This window comes from Pteropus alecto, unplaced genomic scaffold (genome assembly GCF_000325575.1).
Source record: "Pteropus alecto unplaced genomic scaffold, ASM32557v1 scaffold131, whole genome shotgun sequence".
NCBI lineage: Eukaryota > Metazoa > Chordata > Mammalia > Chiroptera > Pteropodidae > Pteropus > Pteropus alecto.
Genome location: NW_006434709.1, coordinates 24297563 through 24321423, shown reverse-complemented (window position 1 = coordinate 24321423; position 23861 = coordinate 24297563). Strand labels below are relative to the sequence as shown.

The window sequence follows — 23861 nt, the reverse complement described above, 5'->3', positions numbered from 1 at the left end:
GAATGACAAACATTGAGCTAACTGCCTTTCATGTAATTTAGTGCCTGTAAAATATGGGATTGCTTTTCTGATATTTGGTCTCCAAATTGTAAATAAGGTCAATTTACCCAGCAGCCTGCAAATTTCTAGGCAATTGTCTTATTCTCTAGTAGTCATTTAGAAACATACAATATATTGCATGACAAATAAGAACTCTTAAGAGATTTTGTGTTTCATTCATTAATAGTTCTTCAAAGGATCGGGGCAAGAGTTCGTATGCTAAAACCATAGCATCAGGAGAGGTGACAAGACTAGTGTCACTCAATGAGACAGAAGTGGGGAGCGATTTTCTCACTTTGATATTTCTCTCTTAAGGGTAGTGAACAGCACACTGGACTAATGTTCAGTGGATCAGGGTACTCTGAGCTGCGTTGCAAGGCTATGTTGCCTCAATGAGGCTCAGATTCTTTCTCTAGTGGGTAAGAATAATTTTAACATCTATCTCATGGGATTTTGAGAGGATTTAATTCAACATAATATATAGACATTAGCAAACCAAAATCGTCCCCTTTAAAGTAAGGAATTATTAGCATCTTTATAGCTGCTTCTCTGTATACCTTCTCTTACCAGGATGAAATACATACTTTTGACCTTGTCAGTGACATAATTTCTCTCACTGTTTAAAATCGACCTTTTCCACTGCCATAGACTGGTCATACAATAGTTACCCTGGTCCCTGAGAGTTATAAAAATGTATAAACGAACCAGTACAAATCCTCTCCACTGCTAGAAAAGCAAATTCAGCGTTGACGCATCTACTGACGGTGTGCCCTTGGCCACTGTCCAGTGAAGCTCCTACACACAATTCCCATCTCTCTCCATGGCTTTGTTGTTCTCTGTGAGAAGCTCACTCTCATACATACACTTTATTTTACTTTTGTGCTTAATTTTACTTATTTGCTGTCTCCTCCATTAGAATGTAAGCTCCACTCAAGCAAGAGCATTTGTCTGTTTCATCACTTGTCTTATCCCTCACACCAAGAACAATGATTGACATATAGAAAAATGAATGAATGATGTCTAGCACATGACCATTATACAAAGGGTAATATATCTGCAGCCAAAAGAAACCTGGAAACTATTAAGAATGGTTCATTAAGGCTTATATTGCTTTTAATGTTTCAATTCTGATATGTCAAAGCCCATAAAATAATTTAGATATTTTTCATGTCTTCTATCAAGGCCTCATCGGCGGTTTCTTATTTAGGTTATCTTTGTCCTTTTAGTTCTTTTTTCTCTGTGAAGAGGGAGTATACTTCATGCCTCAGATGCTAATTTTAGATTTGTGGAAAACATAAGCCATAATGAAGGAGTGCTATAGACTGAATATTTGTGTCTCTCAAATTCATATGTTGAGCCCTAGTGCCTCAAATAGTGGTATTTGGGGAAATCTTTGGAAGACGATTAGGTAATGAGAGCAAAGCCCTCATGAATGGGATCGAGCCCTTACAAAAGAGACTTTGGAGAGCTCCCTCACCCCTTCGCCCATGTGGGGACACATGGAGAAAACAGTTATCTATGAACCAGGAGGTGGGTTCTTTCCACACACCAAATCAGAGCCTTGGACTTCCCAGTCTCTAGAACTGTGAGAAACAAATTTCTGTTGTTTAGAAGCCACCCAGCCTATGATATTTTGTCATAGCAGCCTAAATGACAGGGCGTTTCCCTCTCTGCCTGTTAGAAATGTAAATCCATATCTACTCTCCTAAGCAAGTACCCATCATTTAATATTCATAAATTTCCACGGAATACTCAAGTGCAAGAAAGCAAAGTGTGATCATAAAGAGCACTAATAATGAACAGGCACAAAATTTTTACCATCCTCTGTTCCCACAGCACTTGGGAGATCTGTCAAATTATTGTGTGGCAGATTGAAAAGGGGAGGTTGTGTCAGAAGTCACCGCCCAATTGTTAGTGACTCTACGTCCATGTTTCACAGTTTGGGAATCACTACTTAGAAAACTCTAGCTTTGTTCATTAGCTGCAATATTAGAAGATGAGCCTGTGGGGATCTTTAAAGAGAAAAAAAATCAACAGTGGAAATGGAACATAAGAACTGGGAAAAAAAAAAAAAACAAACCCACTACAGTGTTGCTTTCATGGATTTGTGAGAGGGACTTTCTTCTATCTTTATACAATCACACAGTGGACAAGGTTTAACAATGCAGGGAAGGGATGCTTCTTTCTATATTTAGTCCCTTCTCTGGCTCCGTGAATTTGAAAAACACTTCATTTTGTAGGATTTTCCTAAATAAAACTCTGCACTTTGCTTGTACAGGAAGAAACAGAATGTGATTCTATTTCCACTTCTAGAGCCAGTGCAGACATTTCTTTGTTAGACGTCGTTGAAGAGAGTGTAAAATGATACAGATGGTAGTGGCGAAGTGTCTTAATGTCATCCTATCCCACCTATAATTTTGCTGTTTCCTTTGTGATTTTCACTTGGCCACTTCTGCTTTCAGGGAATTTTCCAGACAGAGCCTTGTGATTGGCTACCCTTTAGATAGAGACACAAAAGGCTTTAAATTTATCGTGTCTATTTCCAGAGAGAAAGACGCAATGTTGAGGACATTTGTTTCACCCAGAAAGTCTAAATTAGTCTCCCAAACGTGCATATATGCTACAAATACATTTATTTCTCTTCTAATTTTTATCACTGAAGTTCTCTGGTGCTCTGACATAGACTCAGTGGAAAAGTAAGTGCAGCTCAGGCCATTATAATTTATAACATGCAGAGAAAGGCACTCACCAGCGCTGACAGTGATAGCTTCAATAAACTGCTCTCTCCAGCTGTTCGTTCCAACCACAAGGGCTAGGTTTGTCTTCTTAATAAGTTTGTCCACGGTACTCTAGAAAGGTTGAAAAGAGTAAGATAATAACTGCTGGGTTAGTTAAGGCCTCGGAAAATCTAAGACCTTGTTGATTTTGAAACCCCAGAGTTATATAAAGGGTAGCAGATGTTAGGCTCAGAAGAACAGTATTGACATCAAACACTGTTATGATTATGCAAACAGGCATAGTCCTTACTTGGAAACATATTGAAATGGAAACTTCTTTGTAGCAAATACAAATCTCCTTCACTGCCTAATGGCCAATGAAGAATGGCCTCACTGTTTAGAACAGCAGATGCTGCAGAAGCCCATGCCTTCCCCTGAAGGCTTTATGAACTTGCTTCTCTACTGGCTTCATCTAGAGTGTGCTGTCTGCACCTGAATTAACATATGCCCTGCTCAGCGTTACATATCTGTGCATGACTGGAAGTGGCAGATAGACTAAGAAACTAAAAACTCTTACTGCTCTTGTGTTTATCAACATAATGCAGCCAGCTTGCACAGGTTTCAAGGTTGTTGCTGGATGATCATCCATAAATGGATTTTTCTTTTGCTACAGATTTTTGTCAGCCTAGGGGCTGTTAGAGAATTCACTCTCACCCTGCGGCTATTGTAAACAAGAAAAATAAGATAAGAAAAAGTCAGTTTGTACGGTTTAGAGCAAATTGCAGTTTACCTTACACTGAATTTCCCCCTGCTTTACTAACACCGAACCTCTTTTTCTTTTTCTTTCTACCTTTTTTAAGCATTTGGTTTTGTACAATGAGCACTTTCTAGCTTTCTAATTGTCCGTTAATGTAACAACAGGAGCAGTCAAGCGTTTACAAGAAAACTAAGTAAGCAGATGCACCCAAAGCACTACCACAAATCATAGCAACTACAGGGAGAAGGGTCATTTTCAGGACATGAGGCTGCTCTTCCCAGAGGAACTACCACATTGACTAGTCTACCATATATCCACACTTACTGTCAGAGCATCCTCGAATTCCCACTAATTGCAAAGAGGCAGAAAATACATATTATTTGTCTTAGGTCAAACTCTGTACATGTTTAATGCACTGTACCTGAATTGACTATGGTTTGAGAGAACATGTTATCAGCTAACTGGGTGTAAAAAAAACAAAATGCACAGAAGGCCAAAGCTAAATTAGAATGTCAGATGTGTTAGTTCAACGAGTCATTTGAGCTGACTTGAAATACTGAGATAACGTGAAAGGGCCCATCTCCAACTGGCCTACTCTGTTTTTCCAACATTATTTTTTTTATTGCTTGTTTGTCCTTAAGTTCATGACCTTTCAGTGTCTAGAACAGCTAGTGCCCCTGATAATAGCTGTAACCGTCAATGCTCTTGGTCACTGTAATTTGAAGAACATGGCAAGCATCTGCCTTTTCTCTCTTGACTCAGCCACGTCTAATCAAGTACTCTGTCTTAGCTGATGCTGGTTCAAAGTTTTGTGTAGACTGAAACAAGAACGGACCCTCATGTTTCCTGAATGTAATGGAAACTTGGGGCTGATCTCTCCAAAGGAGCCCTCTTTGTTTGGAAGCCAAGGCGGAGACTCCCATGTTTATCAACTGGAGATAAACAAGTTAAAGGATAGACTGGTCTAACACTTAAATGCAGATTTGCCTCAAGAAATATCTCTAAAGAACAAAATTTTAAGATAAACTAAACTTAAAAATGTAAAACCCAGGGTAGATTGTAAACTTTAGTTCTTGTTAACCCTGGAAAACTGTGAGATAGCTTGGGTTTTTCCTAGGTCTTAATTTGCATATGTGTCCTCCCTTGACTTATGGGAGGAGGGAAAGTGAATAAGATGAACTTGGTGTTCAGATACTTTAACTAGTTCTTTGCCATCTATATTTATCTGGAGGTTTCCTATATGCCAGTGATCAACTCTTCACTGCCCTAGACTTGTAAGCGATTGTTATAACCTCTCTTCAGCAGTGAGTTTTATGAAAGCCCAGCCCTCAGTCACAAGTAAACAAAAACACAGTGGGCAAAGCAGAGGGGGACATTGTGAGGTGTCACCCAGATTTGAGTGTGAGTGAAAAGAAATTAACAGATTTCAGTCGCCTGAAGGGAAAAGTTTAATTGCATTTTTATCTTTTAAAAATTATGCTGTAATTTGAAAGACATTTTACTCTCCACCTGTCTTGTATCATCAGCCACCTCAATTTGTGAACTAAATTAAAAAAAAATAATTAATGGGCCCAGCTAAAAGAAAAGAGGCCACGACAAAAAATCCAGATAAATACCGAGGCTTCTACGTTGGTGGCCTGATTCTCCATTTTGAAATAGTAATTCTGGTTTCCCAGACGGGAGCAGAGTCTGCTTTGGAAAAAGAAGTGGGAAAAATCGTGCTGTCTTATGGGTTTGTAGTTCTGGAAAGCCAGAAAGAGAATGCTCCTTTTCACAGAACTATGATGTCTTCTGCTGGGGTCTTCTCAGATGTTAGGGCCACGGGAGTGAGACAGGATGGGGGTGAAATAGGGGCAGAGGGAACGGCTAAGAATGGACAGAAGTTGCACCTCAAAGTCCTAAGCTCACCCTAAGGCCCATTTGTTTAACTTCTGAAAAATAGCTTTCATCATCTAGAGAACTGAGAATTTAATTTTATTAATTAAATGATAAACTCTCTGGTTATAGGCACTATTCCTTCAGTATGCTGACTGTGCTAAAAAAAAAAAAACGTCCTGGGATCTTAAGAGGATGACTAAATGTAAATGAGAGCTTGTCAATGGGGTATCCATGGGGAGAGCTTACCATCTCCCTCCAAAACAAAGCCTCCTAATTTTCAGCGCCTAACAAAAGCCACCTAAACGTCCGTGTGAATGCTTTGCTTCTAAGAGATTTAATAGCTTTTTCAAATAGAGCTTGGTGTTTTCCACATAACAATATCTTGAAATCCACCTTTGCTTCTTCCTTGCTATCTCCTCAGTCTAAGCCCTCCCTTTGGGCACCTCTGACCTTGGGCAGTGACAGATGCCACCCGCCAAGCCCTGGTTCTGATACTGTTTGGTTTGTAGGATCCCTGTTAACACTCTAATTCCAATTCTGTATTGAAATCCTCTCAGTTAATGAGCAATTGCATGAAATTATATCTGCCTGTCTTTCCAGATGGATCTGACAGGGCAGGCCAGCACTATGAAGTCTTGGTCCCAGGATGGCCCTGGCCTCCCCGGTGGGTGGCGTTGGTGAGCATACCTTGAATTCATAGGATTCTTCAATGATCACTTCCAGCTTGGTGTGTTCTCCCAAAATAGGGCGCCCCATTTCTGCAATGCGCCTCTCCTCCTCCTCTTTGCTGGTCAGCGGCTGCTTGTCATCACATTCCTCTGTGAAAGGGAAGGGCAAGAAAGTGAGCAATGTGCTCAATTTTATTGGAAATCCTTGGACCCTGCTGCAAGAAAATCAAGAAGGAAGGAAGCCCGAATGACCTACTAAAAGTCCCTTGGTAAGATCATAAAGCTGGAGAGGATAGACACTTGGTATGTCAGGCAGCATATCGCCGTGACAGCAAGTGATTAAAATGTCCCACGACCTAAGCACATTCCAAAGCGCAGATCGGGAAAAGGGACTTACAGGGGCACATTACTGAGCAAGACTCTGCCTGCACATTGTCCGTATTGAAGGAATCACCCAGGTGTCCCCTGTGACGATGGCTCATCTGCTGTTTGTACACATTTCTTCAGCACACAACCAAAAGGAAACACAATTAAAAGAGCTAGAGGGACTCACGGGATAGAGGAATCTGGCCTCTTCCCCTTCACTTTCTACAGGCAACATAAAATGTCCCAGTGCCAAAGAGATGGTGGAAGGGAAATCCTGCCCTTTGCCTCTCAACTTGCCAAGCATCCCTGTTGCAAAGTTAAGAAGAAAACATCCTTTCCATGTTTCAGTAAGATGCCTGCTCTGGTGCTTCCTCTGGTGCAAAGCTGAAATGTGTTAGGAAGACCTTGACCATGTAAATCTTAAAGTACACAAGGAGAGGGAGGGTGAGGCCTTTGGGGATTTAATGCTACTCATCATGTGAGCATGATTATTTCCAGAACTACCGTGTAGCTTACACTCCAGGAGAGGCTAGGGGGTGCTGAGAAAATGTTAATGGACTTGAGAGTCCATTAATGAGGGGAAGCTCACAGTTGGCTCCTCTCTGCATGAAGGTCATTAGGATAAATCACAGACTGAAAAGGCCATGCACATGTGAAAGACAAACACTATTCCTGTAATCACTTAGCCCACTTATCCTTCAGGCCCAGGATGCTAGATCAGGACAGGCCACTTCCCCTGAGTTAAGCTGAATAAACTTCATCTCCAAGGAATTAATATCAGTGGTGTAGAAAGACCTCAACCCTGATATCCTTGCTTCTAGAACTTTTCAGGTAAACTTCCTTCAGTAGGAGTCTGTTGACTGAAGAGACACCAGAAAGGAAGGTACTTCTGGCCCAGGCTTCTTGCGTTTTACATTTAGGCATCAGCTTCTGCAGGAGCCCACATTTCCCATTCCCTCCAAAGACGCCTGGCTTTTGTCTGCTGCAGGACCCTGCCATGGTGGCTCCATCTGATGCTCTAGCAAATGCTGCAGAGAACCGGTAAGACACAGAGCAGATGGGCTAGAGGCACTGCTAACATTTTATATACCACATGTCAAAACCAACCAAAGGACAGAGCAGAATGTAGCACGTCAATAAATTCTTTGGTACGTCTTCAATTGTGCCTCCTAAAAGGATATTTCAGAATCTGCTTTCCTATACCTGGTGATGACAGGACCCTGAGGAAATTAGATGAAGACTAAAAAGAAGTGATTTTGGATTGGCCAGAAACTGCTGAATGTTAGTAAGTGCAAAGGAGAGGTGCAAGGAGATTAACTTTAACTGTTAAAGTGGAAATATTTTAAAAAGTAGCCTTGGGAAGTTATGACCCAAGGGAAGGCAAAGGGTTCCGATTGATGTCTCCAAGATTTGTCCTTGAAATTATGAGTATATAGTTGAGGAGTTGGGCTGAAATATGTGAAATTCGATTTACCCTGTGCGCAAATCAATCGTGTTGATTCATACTGCTTTCTGATCCTTGAACCCAGGATGTTTTTGGTAGTTTTCATAACCGTAGGTTATATTAATGTCTTTGTTCAAAACCTTGGCTGAACATGGATGCCCTGGAGATTTACATCAAGTAAGAATTATTTTTCTAGAAGAACTACTATAACTTGGATTTTTATTTGAATTGCAAAGCCATTGGGGGAGAATATTTATTATGTTCCCCTTTTCTGAAGTTTATTTATAAATAGTAAGTTGCTTTTAATGAAATTTAAGATAATTTAGGTAGAAAAAAGAGAATTTGCAAAAGAAAGGGGATGTGGAGGCATTAATGTGAAATGCCACATTTCACAAGATGAAATGATTTGGAATATAGTATTAAATAAATGGACAGTAGTAAAAGGAAATCAAATCACACAGTGAGTGCAAAGGTTATTTCCTTTTTAATCATCCCTCGGTCCTTCTGATCAAGAAGAAACGCATGGTTTGGTGCTGTTATGTCTGTAACTACTTTCTGACATTTGGGTTTTTACCTTTTAAGAAAGAGAAAATAGTTCTCAAGCATAGAGCATTTGACTATATCTAGCTAGAATTTAATAACTTTTTTTCCATTCTAAACTTTTTTTAACCTTATTTTCTACTCATGACAAATGATACTAGTTTTCCGTTTGTGTTGGTAACAAAATTTTCTTTTAAAAACAAATCTAGTCAAGTACAAACATGAGGCAATTTCAAAAATTTACATTAAGAAAATAATAGTATAGTTGGTATGGAGCCAAAGCAAATATTGTATAGGAAGTATGAGAATGACCAAAATTTAGGAAATGCTCTCTGAACAGATTTCATACTAACCTAAAGAAAATCAAGGAACCTTGTTTCTATCACTTTCTACTCTTTCTCCAAACCTGACTTGAATTTAATGCCATACTTTTATCCCATTGTCTACCCATTTGGAAAAGCTTCTCTATTTCTATCTAGCTAAATCCAACCTATCTTTCAAAATCCTACCTCTTCTTGCATGAAATATCCCAGTTGACCTATTTAGGAATGACCACTCTAACCTTATATTAATTCCTTAATATTTGTTGTGTGTACTGAACACAAATCTTCCTAACATACTATTTAAAATTTTTTAAAGTTACCTATATGTACAAATATCCAGCATGTAAACTTACTGAGATAGAACAATATGTCCCATTGTTCTTTGAACAGTTCTCACATCCCCCAGAGCCTATTACAATGTATGAAATGTATTAGGTGCTCAATAAATATTTGTTGTGTGATTCTCCAACTCACTGTTAAAAAAGCCTCTATTTGCTTTTTGCACGTAAAGATGATTCGTTTGTTTAACACATATCATTGCACTCCTACGATATGTCAACACATTGAAGCCTCCAACCCCCTCCATCCTGCTTTTCCAGGAACTGATGGCCTAGTGGGAAGCGAGGCATATAGATGGAACAACTTCTAGTACAGCTCGGTAAGAGCTGAGGGACCAGGGTCAGGGGAGCAACTTGCTCTGCCTGTGGGAATCAGGGAAGGCTTCAAGAAAGAGGAGATATTTGAAATTGGCCTTGAAGTATGTATAGAAGCTTGCCAGATGAAGATGGTGGAAATGTTGGCCAAGAGGTAGTAGGGTAAGGAGAGGCATTCCAGGCACGGAGAAATCAGAGCACAGAGTTACAGCGTCATGAAAGGATCAGGGCTATTTTCACTTAATCAATGTCATGAACATTTAAGAAGTAATTATATGTAACTGAGAAAATGCAGCTGGATAAATCCTATTATTTCTCTACAATGATACTGATAAATACATTTATGATGCGGATTTTTGACACTCACAAAGAAGAAAGCTGAGTTTATTCTTTTTTTAAAGTGTCCTATCTTTAGATACCTTTTATTGAATAGGAAAATAGTTAACAGCATTTTTTTGTATTGTCTATTGTGTTTGTTTCCTTTTCTCTTTGAGTGCTGGATCAAATACAGTCAGTTAGTTTCATTTCCTTACTTATGCAATGATAATATGTGGTAGTTTTAGTTTTGCTTCTCGGATAAAGTTCCTCTCTCTCTCTTTCCATATACATGTATACTTTTTAAACGTGCCATATTTTATTGAGAGGTTGATAATAAATAACATAACATCATGGTCTTAACTAACCAATATGACTTAAAGATCAAATGCATAATTGATAGCTGCTGTTCAAATCAGTATGGATAGACCATAATACAATCCTGTTATTAAATCACCAGTAGGGGACCTCTCTTATCCTGAGTAATTGATTCTGCAATTGGCAAATAAAAACTAATAGGTGCCTGGGATCTGGGAAAAGCAGAATTATAAAAAAAAACTTGTCTGTGCTTTCTGGCTCAGGCTGCATTTTGAAGCAGTGCGTGGTGAAGGGCTGAGAGTGGGAATCCCTATTGGAAAATAATGCAACCCACAGGAGATCTGTGCCTGAGGAGCTACTGTTTATATTCTTTATTGTATTTGCAATTTTTAACTTAACAAAGGATGTTGATTGGAAAGGGGTGTAAGGCTAGTGGTAGGACAATTTGCTCAAGATTATTTTAATTCTTCAATGAGATCTATACTGACAAGTCTGAAAGCAGAGATCTCTTAATAGTTTTCAGCATTTGGCTGGTTCTCTAATAAGAACCTAAAGAGACTGGCACTTTTATTTTTGTCAGGGATATTCTGGAACAACTCTGCAGTCAGGGCTGGGCATCATAATTATTAAATGGGAGTGTGAGAAGTGGGGATGAAGAAAGTCCTGCTGGGGTGGATAGAAGTGTTTCTACCACCACGGCCGGGGATGGGTGATGGTGATGATGATGGCAGAGTAGACTATCCTTGTCCTCATCCAGAGATGCAGTGCAAGGAGATGATGCTTGGGCTCTAAACTATCAGGCGATCTAGGACAGTTGTGGAATCCTCTAGTCACTCTGTCAATGTCTCCCCCCTCCCCCCATTCCTGGAAAAACCCCACAGATGTGCTATCATCTATGCACATATGGCTAACATCATGTTACCTGGAGGCAGGAAAGGCAGGCTCTGGGAAGAAATACAGCTTGCTTTCAAAGAAATGTCATTATACTTGAAATCAATGACCCAAGCTTGAGAAACAAGATTTGCAAGAAATCTAGAATACATTGAAACTTGAGTCGAGAGGGAGGGGCCATTGGGATCAGTCTGCTCTCTCTACCATGCCCCCTATCCTGTGCTGATGGGGTTGCATTTTGTTGCCAATCCACCATATCTCCAGCTACAGAGAAGTCACTGTATTATTTAGCAACGTTTTAGAGCAGACAGGGGCTAAATTGTGTCACTTTAATGTCTAAAGACATAAGGAACACTTAAAGGCAGTTAACTTCAAATTAATTAAACTAATTCTCAAGGACCATGAAGAAATGAGTACCTGCAATGGTGATTACAGTAGAGGGAATCGGATGTTCTCTAGCGTGAACTTTCCTGAAGACAGGTTGGCCTAGCAAAAGGACAGGCAGGAAATCAGCAGAATGGATTGCATTGGTTTGCTAGCAGAGCTTTGTGGAATTAGTAAGCTAAACATCACACTGAGATGCACACATCACAAGCAATGTTAGTTAGAGAACTGAATGGTCATAGGTCACTCTTATATAGGTTGCTGAGGTGAGCAGGAAAATGGGGCCAGTGTTCTGCAAGCCGCACACACCACGGTCAGGGATGTAGCTAGAATCCTGCAGGTGTCTGAAATGGAATACCCATGTCCTTCTAGTACTGCTTCCAGAGGCATCATGGAAAAACAGAAAGCACTTGTGTGATGACAGGAACTTGGTTTTCCTTTTCGTGCCAATGAAAGCCTAGAGCAGACCATTCCCCCCAGTTTTTCCACATGCGAAAAGGGGACAAGTATCTGCTCTGCCCACATCACAAGTTTGTTTGGGGGTCAAGTAACATAACATTTGGGAACATGCTTCTTTATTTCCTGGGGCATCTGAATGGGAGAATATTGTACTCACTGGCAAGCTTTGCAAGGATACATCATGGTCACAGCGACTGTTCAAATTACCTAGGCCTAGGGTTTTCATTAAACTTCTGGTTCAGCTGACTGCGAGATCCACCTGCTGTTGGCTTCTAACAAGAGCTACCCATAACCGACCTGGGAATCATGAGATTGGGGACTTGGTGCCAACTCCGTCATACACTTGCTGTCTAAACTTGGCTAAGGCATCTCTCTTCTCCAAGACTCAGTTTTCTCAATTGTAAAGTGACACTGAACTTGAAGGAGATTTGTTCCTCTAAACTATGTACTGAAGTGATTAAGTGTTTTGAACTGTCAGAATTTCCATAGTTTGGCTTTCTGAAAAAAGCCAAGTGTCTTATTTAGTCTATTACTTGATGAGTATAATATGATTGGAAGAGCAGCTTTTAAAGAAGTATACTGATATATACTTTCAATTAATTAGGGAACTCTACAGCTACCTGCTTGGGGAATCCAAAATGTCTCTCTCCTGTCCAAACTGAACCAGAATACTTAATTTTATTAAAAATATTCAAATGAATGTGCTGTAGTTTCCCCCTTTTGGGGTCCCCATTGTTCTTCATTTGACTGGAATTCATACTGATGACATTTACGAGACACAGCTGAGCTTTGGATTGAAAAAGGGTAAAGATGCAGGTAGGAGTGAAGGGCTTGAAAAGGAGAAAATAAAAATGCTAGGGTTAGAAGAGCCAACTCATGGCCTTGGATTTATAGCCAGAGAGCCAGGCTGTGAGTCCTGGATGGGTGATATGGGGTAGATTGATTAATCTCTTTGTCCTTTCATTCTCCTATAAGTGAGAACAAATAAAATCTTATTCCATAAGGTTGAGGATTAAATGATACAATAAGTAATAAATACTTCACAAACTCTAATGAGCTACAATGTATAAGGGGTTATCATGTTAGGTGCCTGGAGGGTCCAAGGGTGGATGATGATGTCATCATAGGTCTAAACAAGGCAAGCTCTAGGAGCAACAGGCAATGACTTACAAATTTCAAAGGTATCTTCAGCACTTGATGTCCACCACTAATGAGATCTCTCACATATAAGTACCGGGCTGCGGACCAAACAACCTTTTCAATTTCCACATACTCTGCTTCAAATTCAGATTTTCACACTCAGCTGTATAAGATCACATAAAAGCCACAGGCAGATTCCAAAGGCTAGATTATTAATTCCTTTCTAGTACTCTTGCATCTCAAAGCCTTGACTTCAAAGCCTTAAACTGACTTTAAAGAAAAGCTCTTTGGGATTTATAGCTGCTTTTCACTGTGCAGACCTAAGTTTTAGAACTTTCCCCTACGGTATCTATAAGAGTGGCTCTCAGGCATTCTGCTCTAGTTCAGAAGAAGGGCCACGTAAAGTGGGAGGAAAAGACCAATGTCGAGATTACCAGAGAATTCTGGAACTTTCTCTTGTTTTAACTGTATCAATTTCAGGTCTTGCAAAGAGGTGGTAACAATAGAAAACACTGCTATTTCAGATGAAAGTTTTAGCCATAAGGAAGAAGTTAATGAAGTACATAAAATGAAAGAAACTTTTGGAAGAAGTGATTCTGTCCTCTTGGATGCAAGGTGTGTCCCAGCTGGGAAATGTTAGACATTATTAGACAGATATTCTAAAACTTGATATGAACAATTTCTGAGGAAAAAAAAAGGGATCCAATTACGTAGATACTAAAAGATAAGATGCTTCAAGTGATATAGAAGGAAGGCTCTAAAAGCAAAATCCTGACATAGTCAACGATAAAAAAACATAAGGTGATATCCAAACACAGCAATGCATTTTAACGAGGCATTCTACAGCCAAAGATTTTTAGTCAAGGTCTCATTATCAGGCTGCAGAGGGCTGTAGGTGCTGCTAGATACTAAACTATTTCTACAATGGTTGACCAAAAAAAAAAAAAAAAAAAAATTCCTTCAAGAAAGCCACGAAGGCCGACTTGCCAAATTTCTACCTTACACAAATCTCACAATGATAACTAATTGGGTGACAGAATCAGAATATTTTCAAGAAGATTTCAGTGAGTTAAAATGATGCCATGAGAAAAAAAAGATAAAAATCTTAAAAAATGATTGTAAATTCCTACAGTTGGATTCAAAAACAGCATCTACGGCAATGCAGAATTGGGGAGGCTTGACCTGGAAAAGTTTCAGAGGAATCAGATTTAAGAAATCCTCTACCAGGACTGGTCCTGTTAAATATTTTTATCCTTTTCAATTGCTATGTCTCTGAGAATTTATGAATTATTTTGTATTAAATGCTGTGTCTGGAGAGAGGCCGTGGAGACCAATAGTCCATGTAAAATTGGTCATATTCAGAAAGTTCTGTTTTGGATAGAATTGTGTTGGAACTACTTGATCATAAGTTTATACTAGCAGTGGTTTAAGTTAACCCCAACTCTCACCATAGCATTTTCAAAATAAGAATTTTTTGGAAATACTTCCTTTTAAAATTTTTTTTGTTCAGCTATCTGATTTCAGAAAAAATAAAATTAGAATATTGATACCTGTACAATATATTGGACGTTTGATACTTATCTTCCTCTCTAAATCTGCATAGACCATTATGAAAGGGTGAGAAAAATATTTAGGATCAAAAGAGAGAGTATCTTCTCCTTCTGCACACAAGAAAATAACTTCAGATCATGTTAAACAATGCAATCAATACAGACTGGGTACCATTTTGATTAAAGGGTTTAAACTTTCTAACTGGCATTTTGAGTTTTTACAGGGCATTTTAAGTTTTTACAGAGCATTTTGTAATGCACTTCAAGTGGTAGAAACATTACTAGTTAATTGTAAAACTTACATACCCAAAGAGTGGTTCATTCATATTGATTTGGTGGGATGATGGGAAGGGACTGCTCTGTCTTCTCCCCATAGGGCATTAGCTGTTATTAGGATCCTGAGTTTGGGCCATGAAGAAATCTTGGATGTCAACTCCTGTTTTTCCTTGAGGCCAGCATTTGTCTTATTTATTCTGGTACTTTTTTGGAACATATAGCAGGGTGCACTGCACATCACCAGTGCTACGTGAACATTTGTAAATTGATCATTGTCAAAATGTGAACAATTACAGGTTCTCTATACGAGTCTACTTATAAATAAACACAGCACACACATTGTTAATGTGTCAAATGTTAAATGTGTAGAATCAGCAAGAGCACAGATCATGTTAATACAGGTTACATAAAATGTGGTTTCCATTTAATTTTTAAAGATATTTAGGGGGAAACGAGGAACATTTTAAAAAAATTGTCTTACCATACAGGTATTTTCCTTCATTAAGAGTAAACAAAAATGAGAAATAATTTTAAAGAATGTATACAATATATGGTGAGAACAGACAGTAAGAAATAAAATTTGATGTCATTAGACTTTAAAAATTCATACCTGTTATTGTGAAGCCACCTGAAAAAGAAAAAATAAATAAATGTTACAATTTATTTAACTCACACTTTAATAACAAATACCAATGACATTAGACTGCCTGACAATCCATCCAAGGTATAAAAACTTCCCAAATTATATTTATAATTAAGAAAAATATAAAAACATCTATTCATGACTTAATCACTGATCACTCTTTTTAAGATTATGGGATTTAGTGCACAAATTTAATTCTGTGCATACATAAGAAATCACTGATTTTTAAAAAGGTTATACTAAACTAAAAATGGAACATAAACTATCTGGCCTTAACAAAAATGAGGCCAATTATCCTAAACAAAATGTTGCTAGTAAATCAATAGAAATGAAAGTCAGAAAACTACTGTATCACTTGACAGAAATGGAAAATAACCTAAAAAAATGGAAAAAAAAATGCAAGAAATGAAATGCTTACCAAGCTCATTCAATAACAGGGCTGTGAAAGAAACAAGACAAAGACAAACACAGAATAAGAGACCAAATGAATAATGAAAGTAAGAGGAATATCAGCAGAAAGAAATCCAGGCAGATCTGATTACAGTAGTAGGGAGCCACTACTAAAAAATAGGTGCACCCCAAGGAAATGTGGCATTGGGAGTATTTCCAAACAAACATCCCAACGCTAATTTCTGCAAATGTGTATGATTGACTTTATATAAATATATATATGTGTATATATATATATACACACACATACATATGTGTGTGTATATATATACTTCACTCTATATATTATTTCTTTACACTTAATAAAACATTTCTACTATATATGTTTATACACAGTGTATATATCTAGTTTACCAAATATAGTATATAGTAGGAATATTTTATGAAATTAACCCTAAACTTTATTTGAGTGAGTCTTTCCATTAAATAGTGCCTGGTAGCTGATTCAACATATGGAAGACTCAAATCATCCAGGATCTCAGGTATTGTACTTTTCATTCAATGAAAACAGATAAAACATCTTTAAAAATTTCATTTTGGCCACCCTGCATGGAAGGATGATTTGACCCAAAGTAAAGTTCTCTCTCTGGAGGTTTTATTTGCATCATATTTTGGCCATCAAGGAATGCTTGTGTATTTTAAATCCTCAAAACTTGAATCCCAGGAATTAGCACTTATTTGTGTGTCCCTATCTATGATTTCTGTACATTATAATTGGACAACTGGAATGCCTCCTGTGGACACATAAGTCCATGGAAGCTGATGAGGCAGGGAAGGGGACATACGTAATTTGTCTTTCAGGTTATGTGCTTTAAATCCAGACTATACTGTAGCACTTCATTTTGCCAAAAGGTACCTTGCTGAATGTATCAAATAAATTAATTCTGGAGTTGTAGATGGGACTGTTACAATTACTTTCCCAGGCTCAGTTTTCTTTTTAAGGGTAGTGGCGCTAGAGGAAACTTTCTAAAACAAGTCAGTAATTTTATTCATAGTGACAAGAATCCACTTGGCGGGTGTGAAACTGGATAGTGCTATCAAGGAATTTTAATTTGCTTTTACATGAGGGCATATTTTATTAAAACGACAATCGAAAGAGCTGTATCCAAGATGCTCTTCCTTAAGATAAAAGACAGTCCTTTGGAGGACTGTATGTTAATGAGGCACTTTTGATCTCACCTTTGTAAGAAATCAGCACTATTTCCTAAAGTATCTCTTCCTCCTGCTTACTGCCTATGAATCATATTAAATAGGCTGCATTAAAATAGGTTCCCAGGGCTTTTCTCTCCATCATTTAAAAGGCTTCTCTTACCATTTTGAACATGATTAAGTCAGGGACGTAAATATATATATATATTTTTTGATGGACTCCAAGGCCATTGAGTTCTTGCCAATGTGGGATTAGTTAAATTCCCCTAAATGTTGGGACTGTATAGCAATTAGTCTTATACATTTGATTTTTTTTCCCCTTATATGTAAAAGTGTAAATTTCTTGCCAGGTAGTCCACCTAATCATCTCCTATACTGTTCTCATTAATTGTATGAAATTAATAAGAGCTATTAATATGTAGTATGCTCTTTTTTACATGTATAATTAAATATATAGGATTCCTTTTAAAATGGCTAATTATAGAAGATAATTATAGGAAGGCCTTGTAATAATTCAGAATAAAAAATTATCTTTAAAGCTGAGATAAAATTCCTGCCCTTCCTTATCAAATATAGGTCACATAAAACAAATATAAAATCAAAGAGAGCAAGTAAGTTGTCTTCTTTGTTCAAGTATTTTTTAAAAATATAAGTAGAAATCAACAAAAAAAACCAGTTATAAGAATACTACTGTTTATTTTTTTCTTTTTACTATACATGTTGAAATCTGTCAACTTTATGAAGAAAAACATTTTGGAGTGTAAGCCTAGTAAGGCCTTAACCAGGGGCTAAATTTTTACTAAAGGACCATGTCCTTCTTACTAAAGAAAACTGATTTGATGATGGTATCATACATATAGTTCCTTTTAAATGTCATATTTGATATGAAAAATATTATGCCCAAATGAACACTAGAATATTGATTGATACCACTGCTCTTTAAGGATCTTCATTTTTATTAAATATATATTTTTTTGAAAACTGGGTTCTCTGAAGAAGCCTAATTATCGAATTCTTTAGAAATTTCCTCTTAGTTGCCATTAGACTCATCTACCACTATTAGTAGGTATTAAGTGGTCTTTATCACTAACTTTTCAGGGGAGATTTAATAGTTGGAACCAAATTTTAGAATAATCCGAGTAGTGAAAAACTAAATGTATAAATTGTTCTCTTATACGATCACTTTTGAGTTGCAGAAACCTCTTTCAAGCATTTATTAGATCAGGTATTAATCAAGGTGAGTCGGCATTTCCTGAAGAAGATGGGCATTACTTGGTGCACTCGTGAGTTAGGGAAGGGAAATGAAACGGCTAAAGCTTCAAAGGAAATGAAGTGTAGTACTTGGAAGCCGAGGAAGAAGAGAGAGGGAAGTGTGAGAGTAGGGAGACACGGAGAGAGAAGAGTACAATTTCTCGCTGGTATGTCTTTGTATACTCTCACACCTTTCATTCCTCTTCTTATCCATTTTGGTTCCTCAAGCACAAGGGAGAAACTGCACTCTTTCTCATATTCCTCACGGTCAAATATTCTAATGGTAATGATCTTCCTGTGGGAACACAAGACAAAGGCAAAACAAATGGTTGGAGTCGCACGCTCATGCTAGGTGTTCACCAAGCTCAATGTTACTGTGATGTTATGGAGGGAGACCTGGCCACACATGGACCTCCCGGAGTATGTAAAAGGGCATCATGGGTGCTCTCAGCTGGCCCCCATTAGGTTTTCCTTGCTAATTTATCATGTTCACAAATCCTTCCTGCTCCAATTAGCAGTCAGGAGGTACCCCCAACTTAGGAAATCAGAAAGTTGGCTTCATTTTGGCATAGCAAGCATCTGCATCAACTTTCTTAGAAATAGAGAATTGATCGACTGCACTGAAAATTAATATCTCAGAACTGCAATGTACAGAGTGGCCGAAATTGGCTAATGGAGCTACAGGCAGGGCCCACGGCAGTCCCGGGTGAGATCTATGCCCTGTTACATAGGTGGAGGGATATGTGTGTTGTAAGTCACGTTCTGAAGAATGCAGGCATCCAGGGGTGGCACAGGCCAGCAGAAGCTGTTGGGCTCAGCCCTGGAGCAGCTCCCCCACCTTTCTTCTCACTCATCTCCACCAGGCGGGGCTCTCCAATCTCAAGGAAGAAGGTCTTGTTTTTCTCATACTCCTCATCATCAATTACCTTGACTGATATTGTTTTGCTGAAACAGAGAAGAATAGAAATTGACGAACAAGGGGAAGAGGAAAGAGAAGAGAAGGAACACAAAGAAGAGGAAAGCAAGGTAAACGAGCCGTACTTCCAGACAAACAGCAATTGAGAAACCCTCTGTATGGTGAGTTTTTCCTTCAAGAATGAGTAGGGGATAGGTCTGAACAACTGGAGAGGTGACCCGTACACAGCAACCCTGTCCAGGGCCAAGAGTTAGTTCAGGCAAAATACAGCACTCAGTACTAACAGGTTTACCATCATTATGAGAAGAAAAAGCAGAAAGACACAGACCACAATAATAAGAAAAGAAAAATATATTTATTTACTAAATGCCTTAACTGTAAGATTGTCTGAGCTGTGCCATGGAATTCACTCCTTTAGAACAAATTAATAAATCACATCAAAATATTAACGGAAGTTATCTCTGAGTGTTAGGCTTATGGGTTATATTCGGTCTTCTTTGTGCTTTACTGTATTTCCAAACATAATACTTTTATCGTAAGATTTTATTAAAATAATAAATGTATCAAAGCATCACAAAAGAAAATATAAAAGTCCTTTATCTTACCCCACCCAACGTCCTAGAATTAAAGTCTTATTTGGGTTAGTCAGATTTCCCACCTAGATCACAAGGGGAAGTTGTTCATGTCTTGTTTGTCTTTCTAAAGATGGAAGCTGAAGCCTCCCAACAGCTGTCTTGAAAAGTGGGGGGTGAGGAATCATGATGTTATAGCTATTTTCATCCCTCACAAAGCTGAGTTTCAACCTTGACAAAATATGCCATTTACCCTACTTTTAAACTCCACCGATACGCCAAGGCATTTCGTTAAGAATTCTTCCTGTAACTCATCCTTTAGCACTTCTTGCCTTTTGGACTTCTGGTTGTGAGTGACTGACAGGCAGGTAGGAAAAATGCAAATATTATGCAAATATCAACTTTCCATAAGCCTTGATGACTCTGAAAATAAATCTAGTGTTATCTTCTAATTAATAAGGGCTTAATTGCGTCATGTATTACAACTTAGAGCCCACCCTACACTTGTTTGTCCTTGAAATTGTTTTTTTTTTTCAGTAACATTGGCCAAGAACACTTCTCACTAACGTTTTTGAAACAACAAGTTTATATAGACACGCAATTTAACGGCATAGATATTATTTAGCTTTGGTCTTCCAGAAGGAAACTGGTTTATAATTTTTAAAAAATTATTAACCCAAACCATCACGTTTCATTTAGACCTATGCATTCCAAAGAGTATCTATCTTCTTTCCTAGACTGAAGGAGGCTACGAATAGAAGTTGCTTTTAATTCTCTGAATTTCCCAGCTCCTGATAATAAATGCTTTAGTCCTGCTTTCTTGGGTTAGCTCTGTAGAAGTGAGATCAAATGACTGGTTCTGGTCCTTTGGAGCCCCCATGACCTACTCTCTGCTCCTCAGCTACAGAAGAGCCCTGCATGATGCTCACATCCCAATTTCTCACTAGTAAGGGGTTGGAACTCATGACGGCGCCTTTTCCATCTCAGTTCTGTCCTCAAAGACTGAAATACTAAGGCTAGATGAGCAGTTGTAAATGCCTAAAGCAATAATCATTTTTTTTTTGAGTAGTTAGATATTTAATAACCATGTGACAAAGTCCAACTACATGTATAAAGTGAAGAGTTCCTGTCTAACTTCTAGAACAATTTTCTGGAATTCATCTGTTCACTTAGTGTCTTTTGAAAAATCAGCCTGCCTTAACTAAACCAGGATATCTGATCACTCCTCATTATCCCAAAAATACAAACTATTAGAGAAAGCAAAAAAAGATGTTAAGATATGATGATAGGTATGCTTTTTATTTAAGAACGGAATTTGATGTTGCAAGTGAGACCAAATGTACTATCTAAACACTTGCTAAGCATTTATCTTCTTTGTCATCAAACTTATGCATTTTAGGTATTAATTTCCATCTTACTGCCTCATAATCATAAACTATAGTTGCACATCTCTCCCAAAACAATCAGCATCATAAGACCATGTGTGAGAAAGTGTTGATGGATACCAGAAGGGCCATGCTCCTGTCTTCTGGACCCAATGACCCAACATTCATTATCAAGGTACTTCATGGTATGGTACATTAAACTAGATGTCATGTTTCAATGTTCTCACTTATATTACTTAAAAACGTTTGAGTTACCTTTCTCCATCTTACATTCCCAATCCATCTGCATCTCATTGCAGATTTTATTCTATTGTAAAAGTAAAGAAAGCACAGTTAAGAGTTGCCTTGCTCAATAATAGGGTGTTTGTGTAGAAAAGGCTACTGGTTTCATGCTGAAAGGGTCACATGACTACTTATTCACAAACAAATAGAAACCACCAAACAATATGCTGTTTCTTATCTTTGATAAATTTAATCCTCTGTTGCTGTAATAGCTTTATTTTCTATACTCTGAGTAGCTGATAAGTGTGAGAAATGTAGGGCTCCACATAATTTATTTGTATAATAAAAATAAGCATAAAATTTATCATAAGAGTATTACTATTCACTAGGATCATATTCCTTAGAAAATATTTCAGTATTTGGTAACTGTGACACCGGGAAATCAAAGATGAAGAAAAAGAAAACAGTACCTCTGTGGGTACCCAGCAAAGATACCTAAAATAGATAGGATTTGCATAATGGCATATCATTTCAAAATCATTAGCAATACAATCAATAGTGCCCCTGACAGGAGGAGCCATTACATTTTGTATCGATTTTGCCTCACTTGCACAGTAAAGCTATTAACAGGAAATGATTGTTAAAGGACATTTTAATCAATTTAAAGAGGCAGAATGAAGACAATCCTTCTGATAGCTCTCTGGATCAAGGGAGGTAAAAATAAGAATAGATTGGTAATGTTCACCTTTTGCTTCAGAACAGAACTATTTATATCCCTAGCAAAGGTAGCAAAGGTAAAATTAAGTCTTGTAATTTTTAAAAGAACATTTTCTTGGGATTTCTTTTGCTTATTTTCCAGAGCTGAATGCATCAGAGATTGTCACCACTTCTTTATCACAGGGGATGTTACGTGAGATCAGATTGATTTGGTGAAGATAAGCAGCAGAAGCATGCCTCTGTTCCTCACAGTTCTGTGGTAGAAATAGAATTTCAAGGATTGAAGAGACTTTAAAGGTCTCTCCAGTTTTCCCCTATTGTCACACCAATCCCATATTTACAAGGCTTTTACGTTATTGTGAGGACTGCTCTCTAAGGACACAGATTCATGTTGACTGTTCTTTTGTTTTATTTACCAACAGGAAGCAGCCAGATAGCTGTTTTTATTTCTTCGAATTGAAAGTTTAACCAAAACAAGACTAGAACAGTTAGGCAGACATGGCCCTTCATCCAATGACAACTCTTGCACTATTATTACACTGATAAGGAACAAATAGAAAAACAGATGTCATACAATTTTTAACTACCGTAATTATGAAGAAGGCAAAAACTTCTCACTTGATTTTTTTACATTTCTCTAAAGTTGAATGGTGTACTACAAAAACTGTGGTTTCTGAAAATGAACAAATTAGTTATAAATCTTATGATTACATTAAATGATTTCTCTAAACGGCCAAAATTTTTGTGGAGATACATATGGTTCCATTTCTAGGGAAATAAAGCATTTGGTTAAGAAATATCAGTTTATTTAGTGGAAACATACAGGTCATTCCTTTTGATTTTTGCAGTGCTTTTCCTTCAATGATAGTAAGCCAACATCTATACTTCTCAGTTCCTCTCTTATCTCATGGGTCTCAAAGGACCTGGACACCTTCAAACATTCTAACAAGGAGTTCTTTTATCAGGTGGTCACTCGGGTAGATGGTGAAAAAGAAAAGAAATGGGTGGCTTTATTCGTGGGTGTTAAAGAAGAAAGTCTCTTCAAAATATATTCTTGTCTCTCATTATTCAGCCAATGTAGTATCAACCTCTTTTAAATCTCAGTTTCAATTTGTTCTTCTGTGGTTTCTTTTCTGGAAGACTGTCCTTAATATTGGGAGAAGTGAGAAAAAGACAAGTTGGAGGATTAAGGAAAAAAAATCTTTCTAAATCCTCATGCAAAAGACTTTAGTGAGGATTTCACATATTTAGACACTGCAATGGCTTTTTAAAAAATTATTTTATTTTTTACGATTTAACCTCTTTTTAGGCATACTCAGAGGTCAATGGACTGATGGGCACTTTGTATTTCTTATTTCACTTATCTTTGTCACACCCCCAGAAATAACTTCTACTATTTACAGTTGACAGAGGAAACAATGACTCAGAGAATTTAAGTGATTTTCAAGATCACAAAATGAGACTCCTGTGACTGGCTCCAAAGACTAATACCTTTCAACTGTGTGACCCACAAGGTCCCTTAGTCATTCAGCTGTGCAGTATTTTTATGAGCACTTGAAAGTATTTGGATTATTATTTTACATTAATATAGAGGTGTATTGTTCTATCTTTATATTAAAAAAGACTACCAAGATGGGCAATGATAGATAGTCAATTCTATTTTTAAAAGGAGTGCAGCACATATTATATTTGATGATGGCTATCTTAAAAAAGTTAAATCATCGAAGAGATAAAGATCCTGTTAGGATTACTAGAAAGTGCCATGAAGACGTAGAGGCTCACCAACTCTGAGGACTTTGAGTGGCCAACCAGTAGACTGGGCTTCATAGGGGACTTGG

At 37.8% G+C, this 23861-nt stretch overlaps 1 protein-coding gene across 19 annotated transcripts in view; it reads right to left on the bottom strand.

Annotated features, from left to right (window-relative positions):
• The window catches only part of SLC8A1 (solute carrier family 8 member A1), a 310488-nt gene that overhangs the window by 58267 nt on the left and 228360 nt on the right, over positions 1 to 23861 (bottom strand). For 12 of the 19 annotated variants that reach the window (XM_025045193.1, XM_025045192.1, XM_025045191.1 and 9 more), the window contains exons 3-8: positions 18403 to 18506; positions 15780 to 15800; positions 15329 to 15346; positions 11327 to 11395; positions 6079 to 6209; positions 2789 to 2888 (exon numbers count right to left, since the gene is read on the bottom strand). In XM_025045193.1, the coding sequence (XP_024900961.1) occupies positions 2789 to 2888; positions 6079 to 6209; positions 11327 to 11395; positions 15329 to 15346; positions 15780 to 15800; positions 18403 to 18506 (443 nt within the window). Of the gene's footprint in view, positions 1 to 2788; positions 2889 to 6078; positions 6210 to 11326; positions 11396 to 15328; positions 15347 to 15779; positions 15801 to 18402; positions 18507 to 19049; positions 19157 to 23861 lie in introns of those variants that run through there. The other 7 variants (XM_025045204.1, XM_025045205.1, XM_025045199.1 and 4 more) reach the window with 7 other exon arrangements.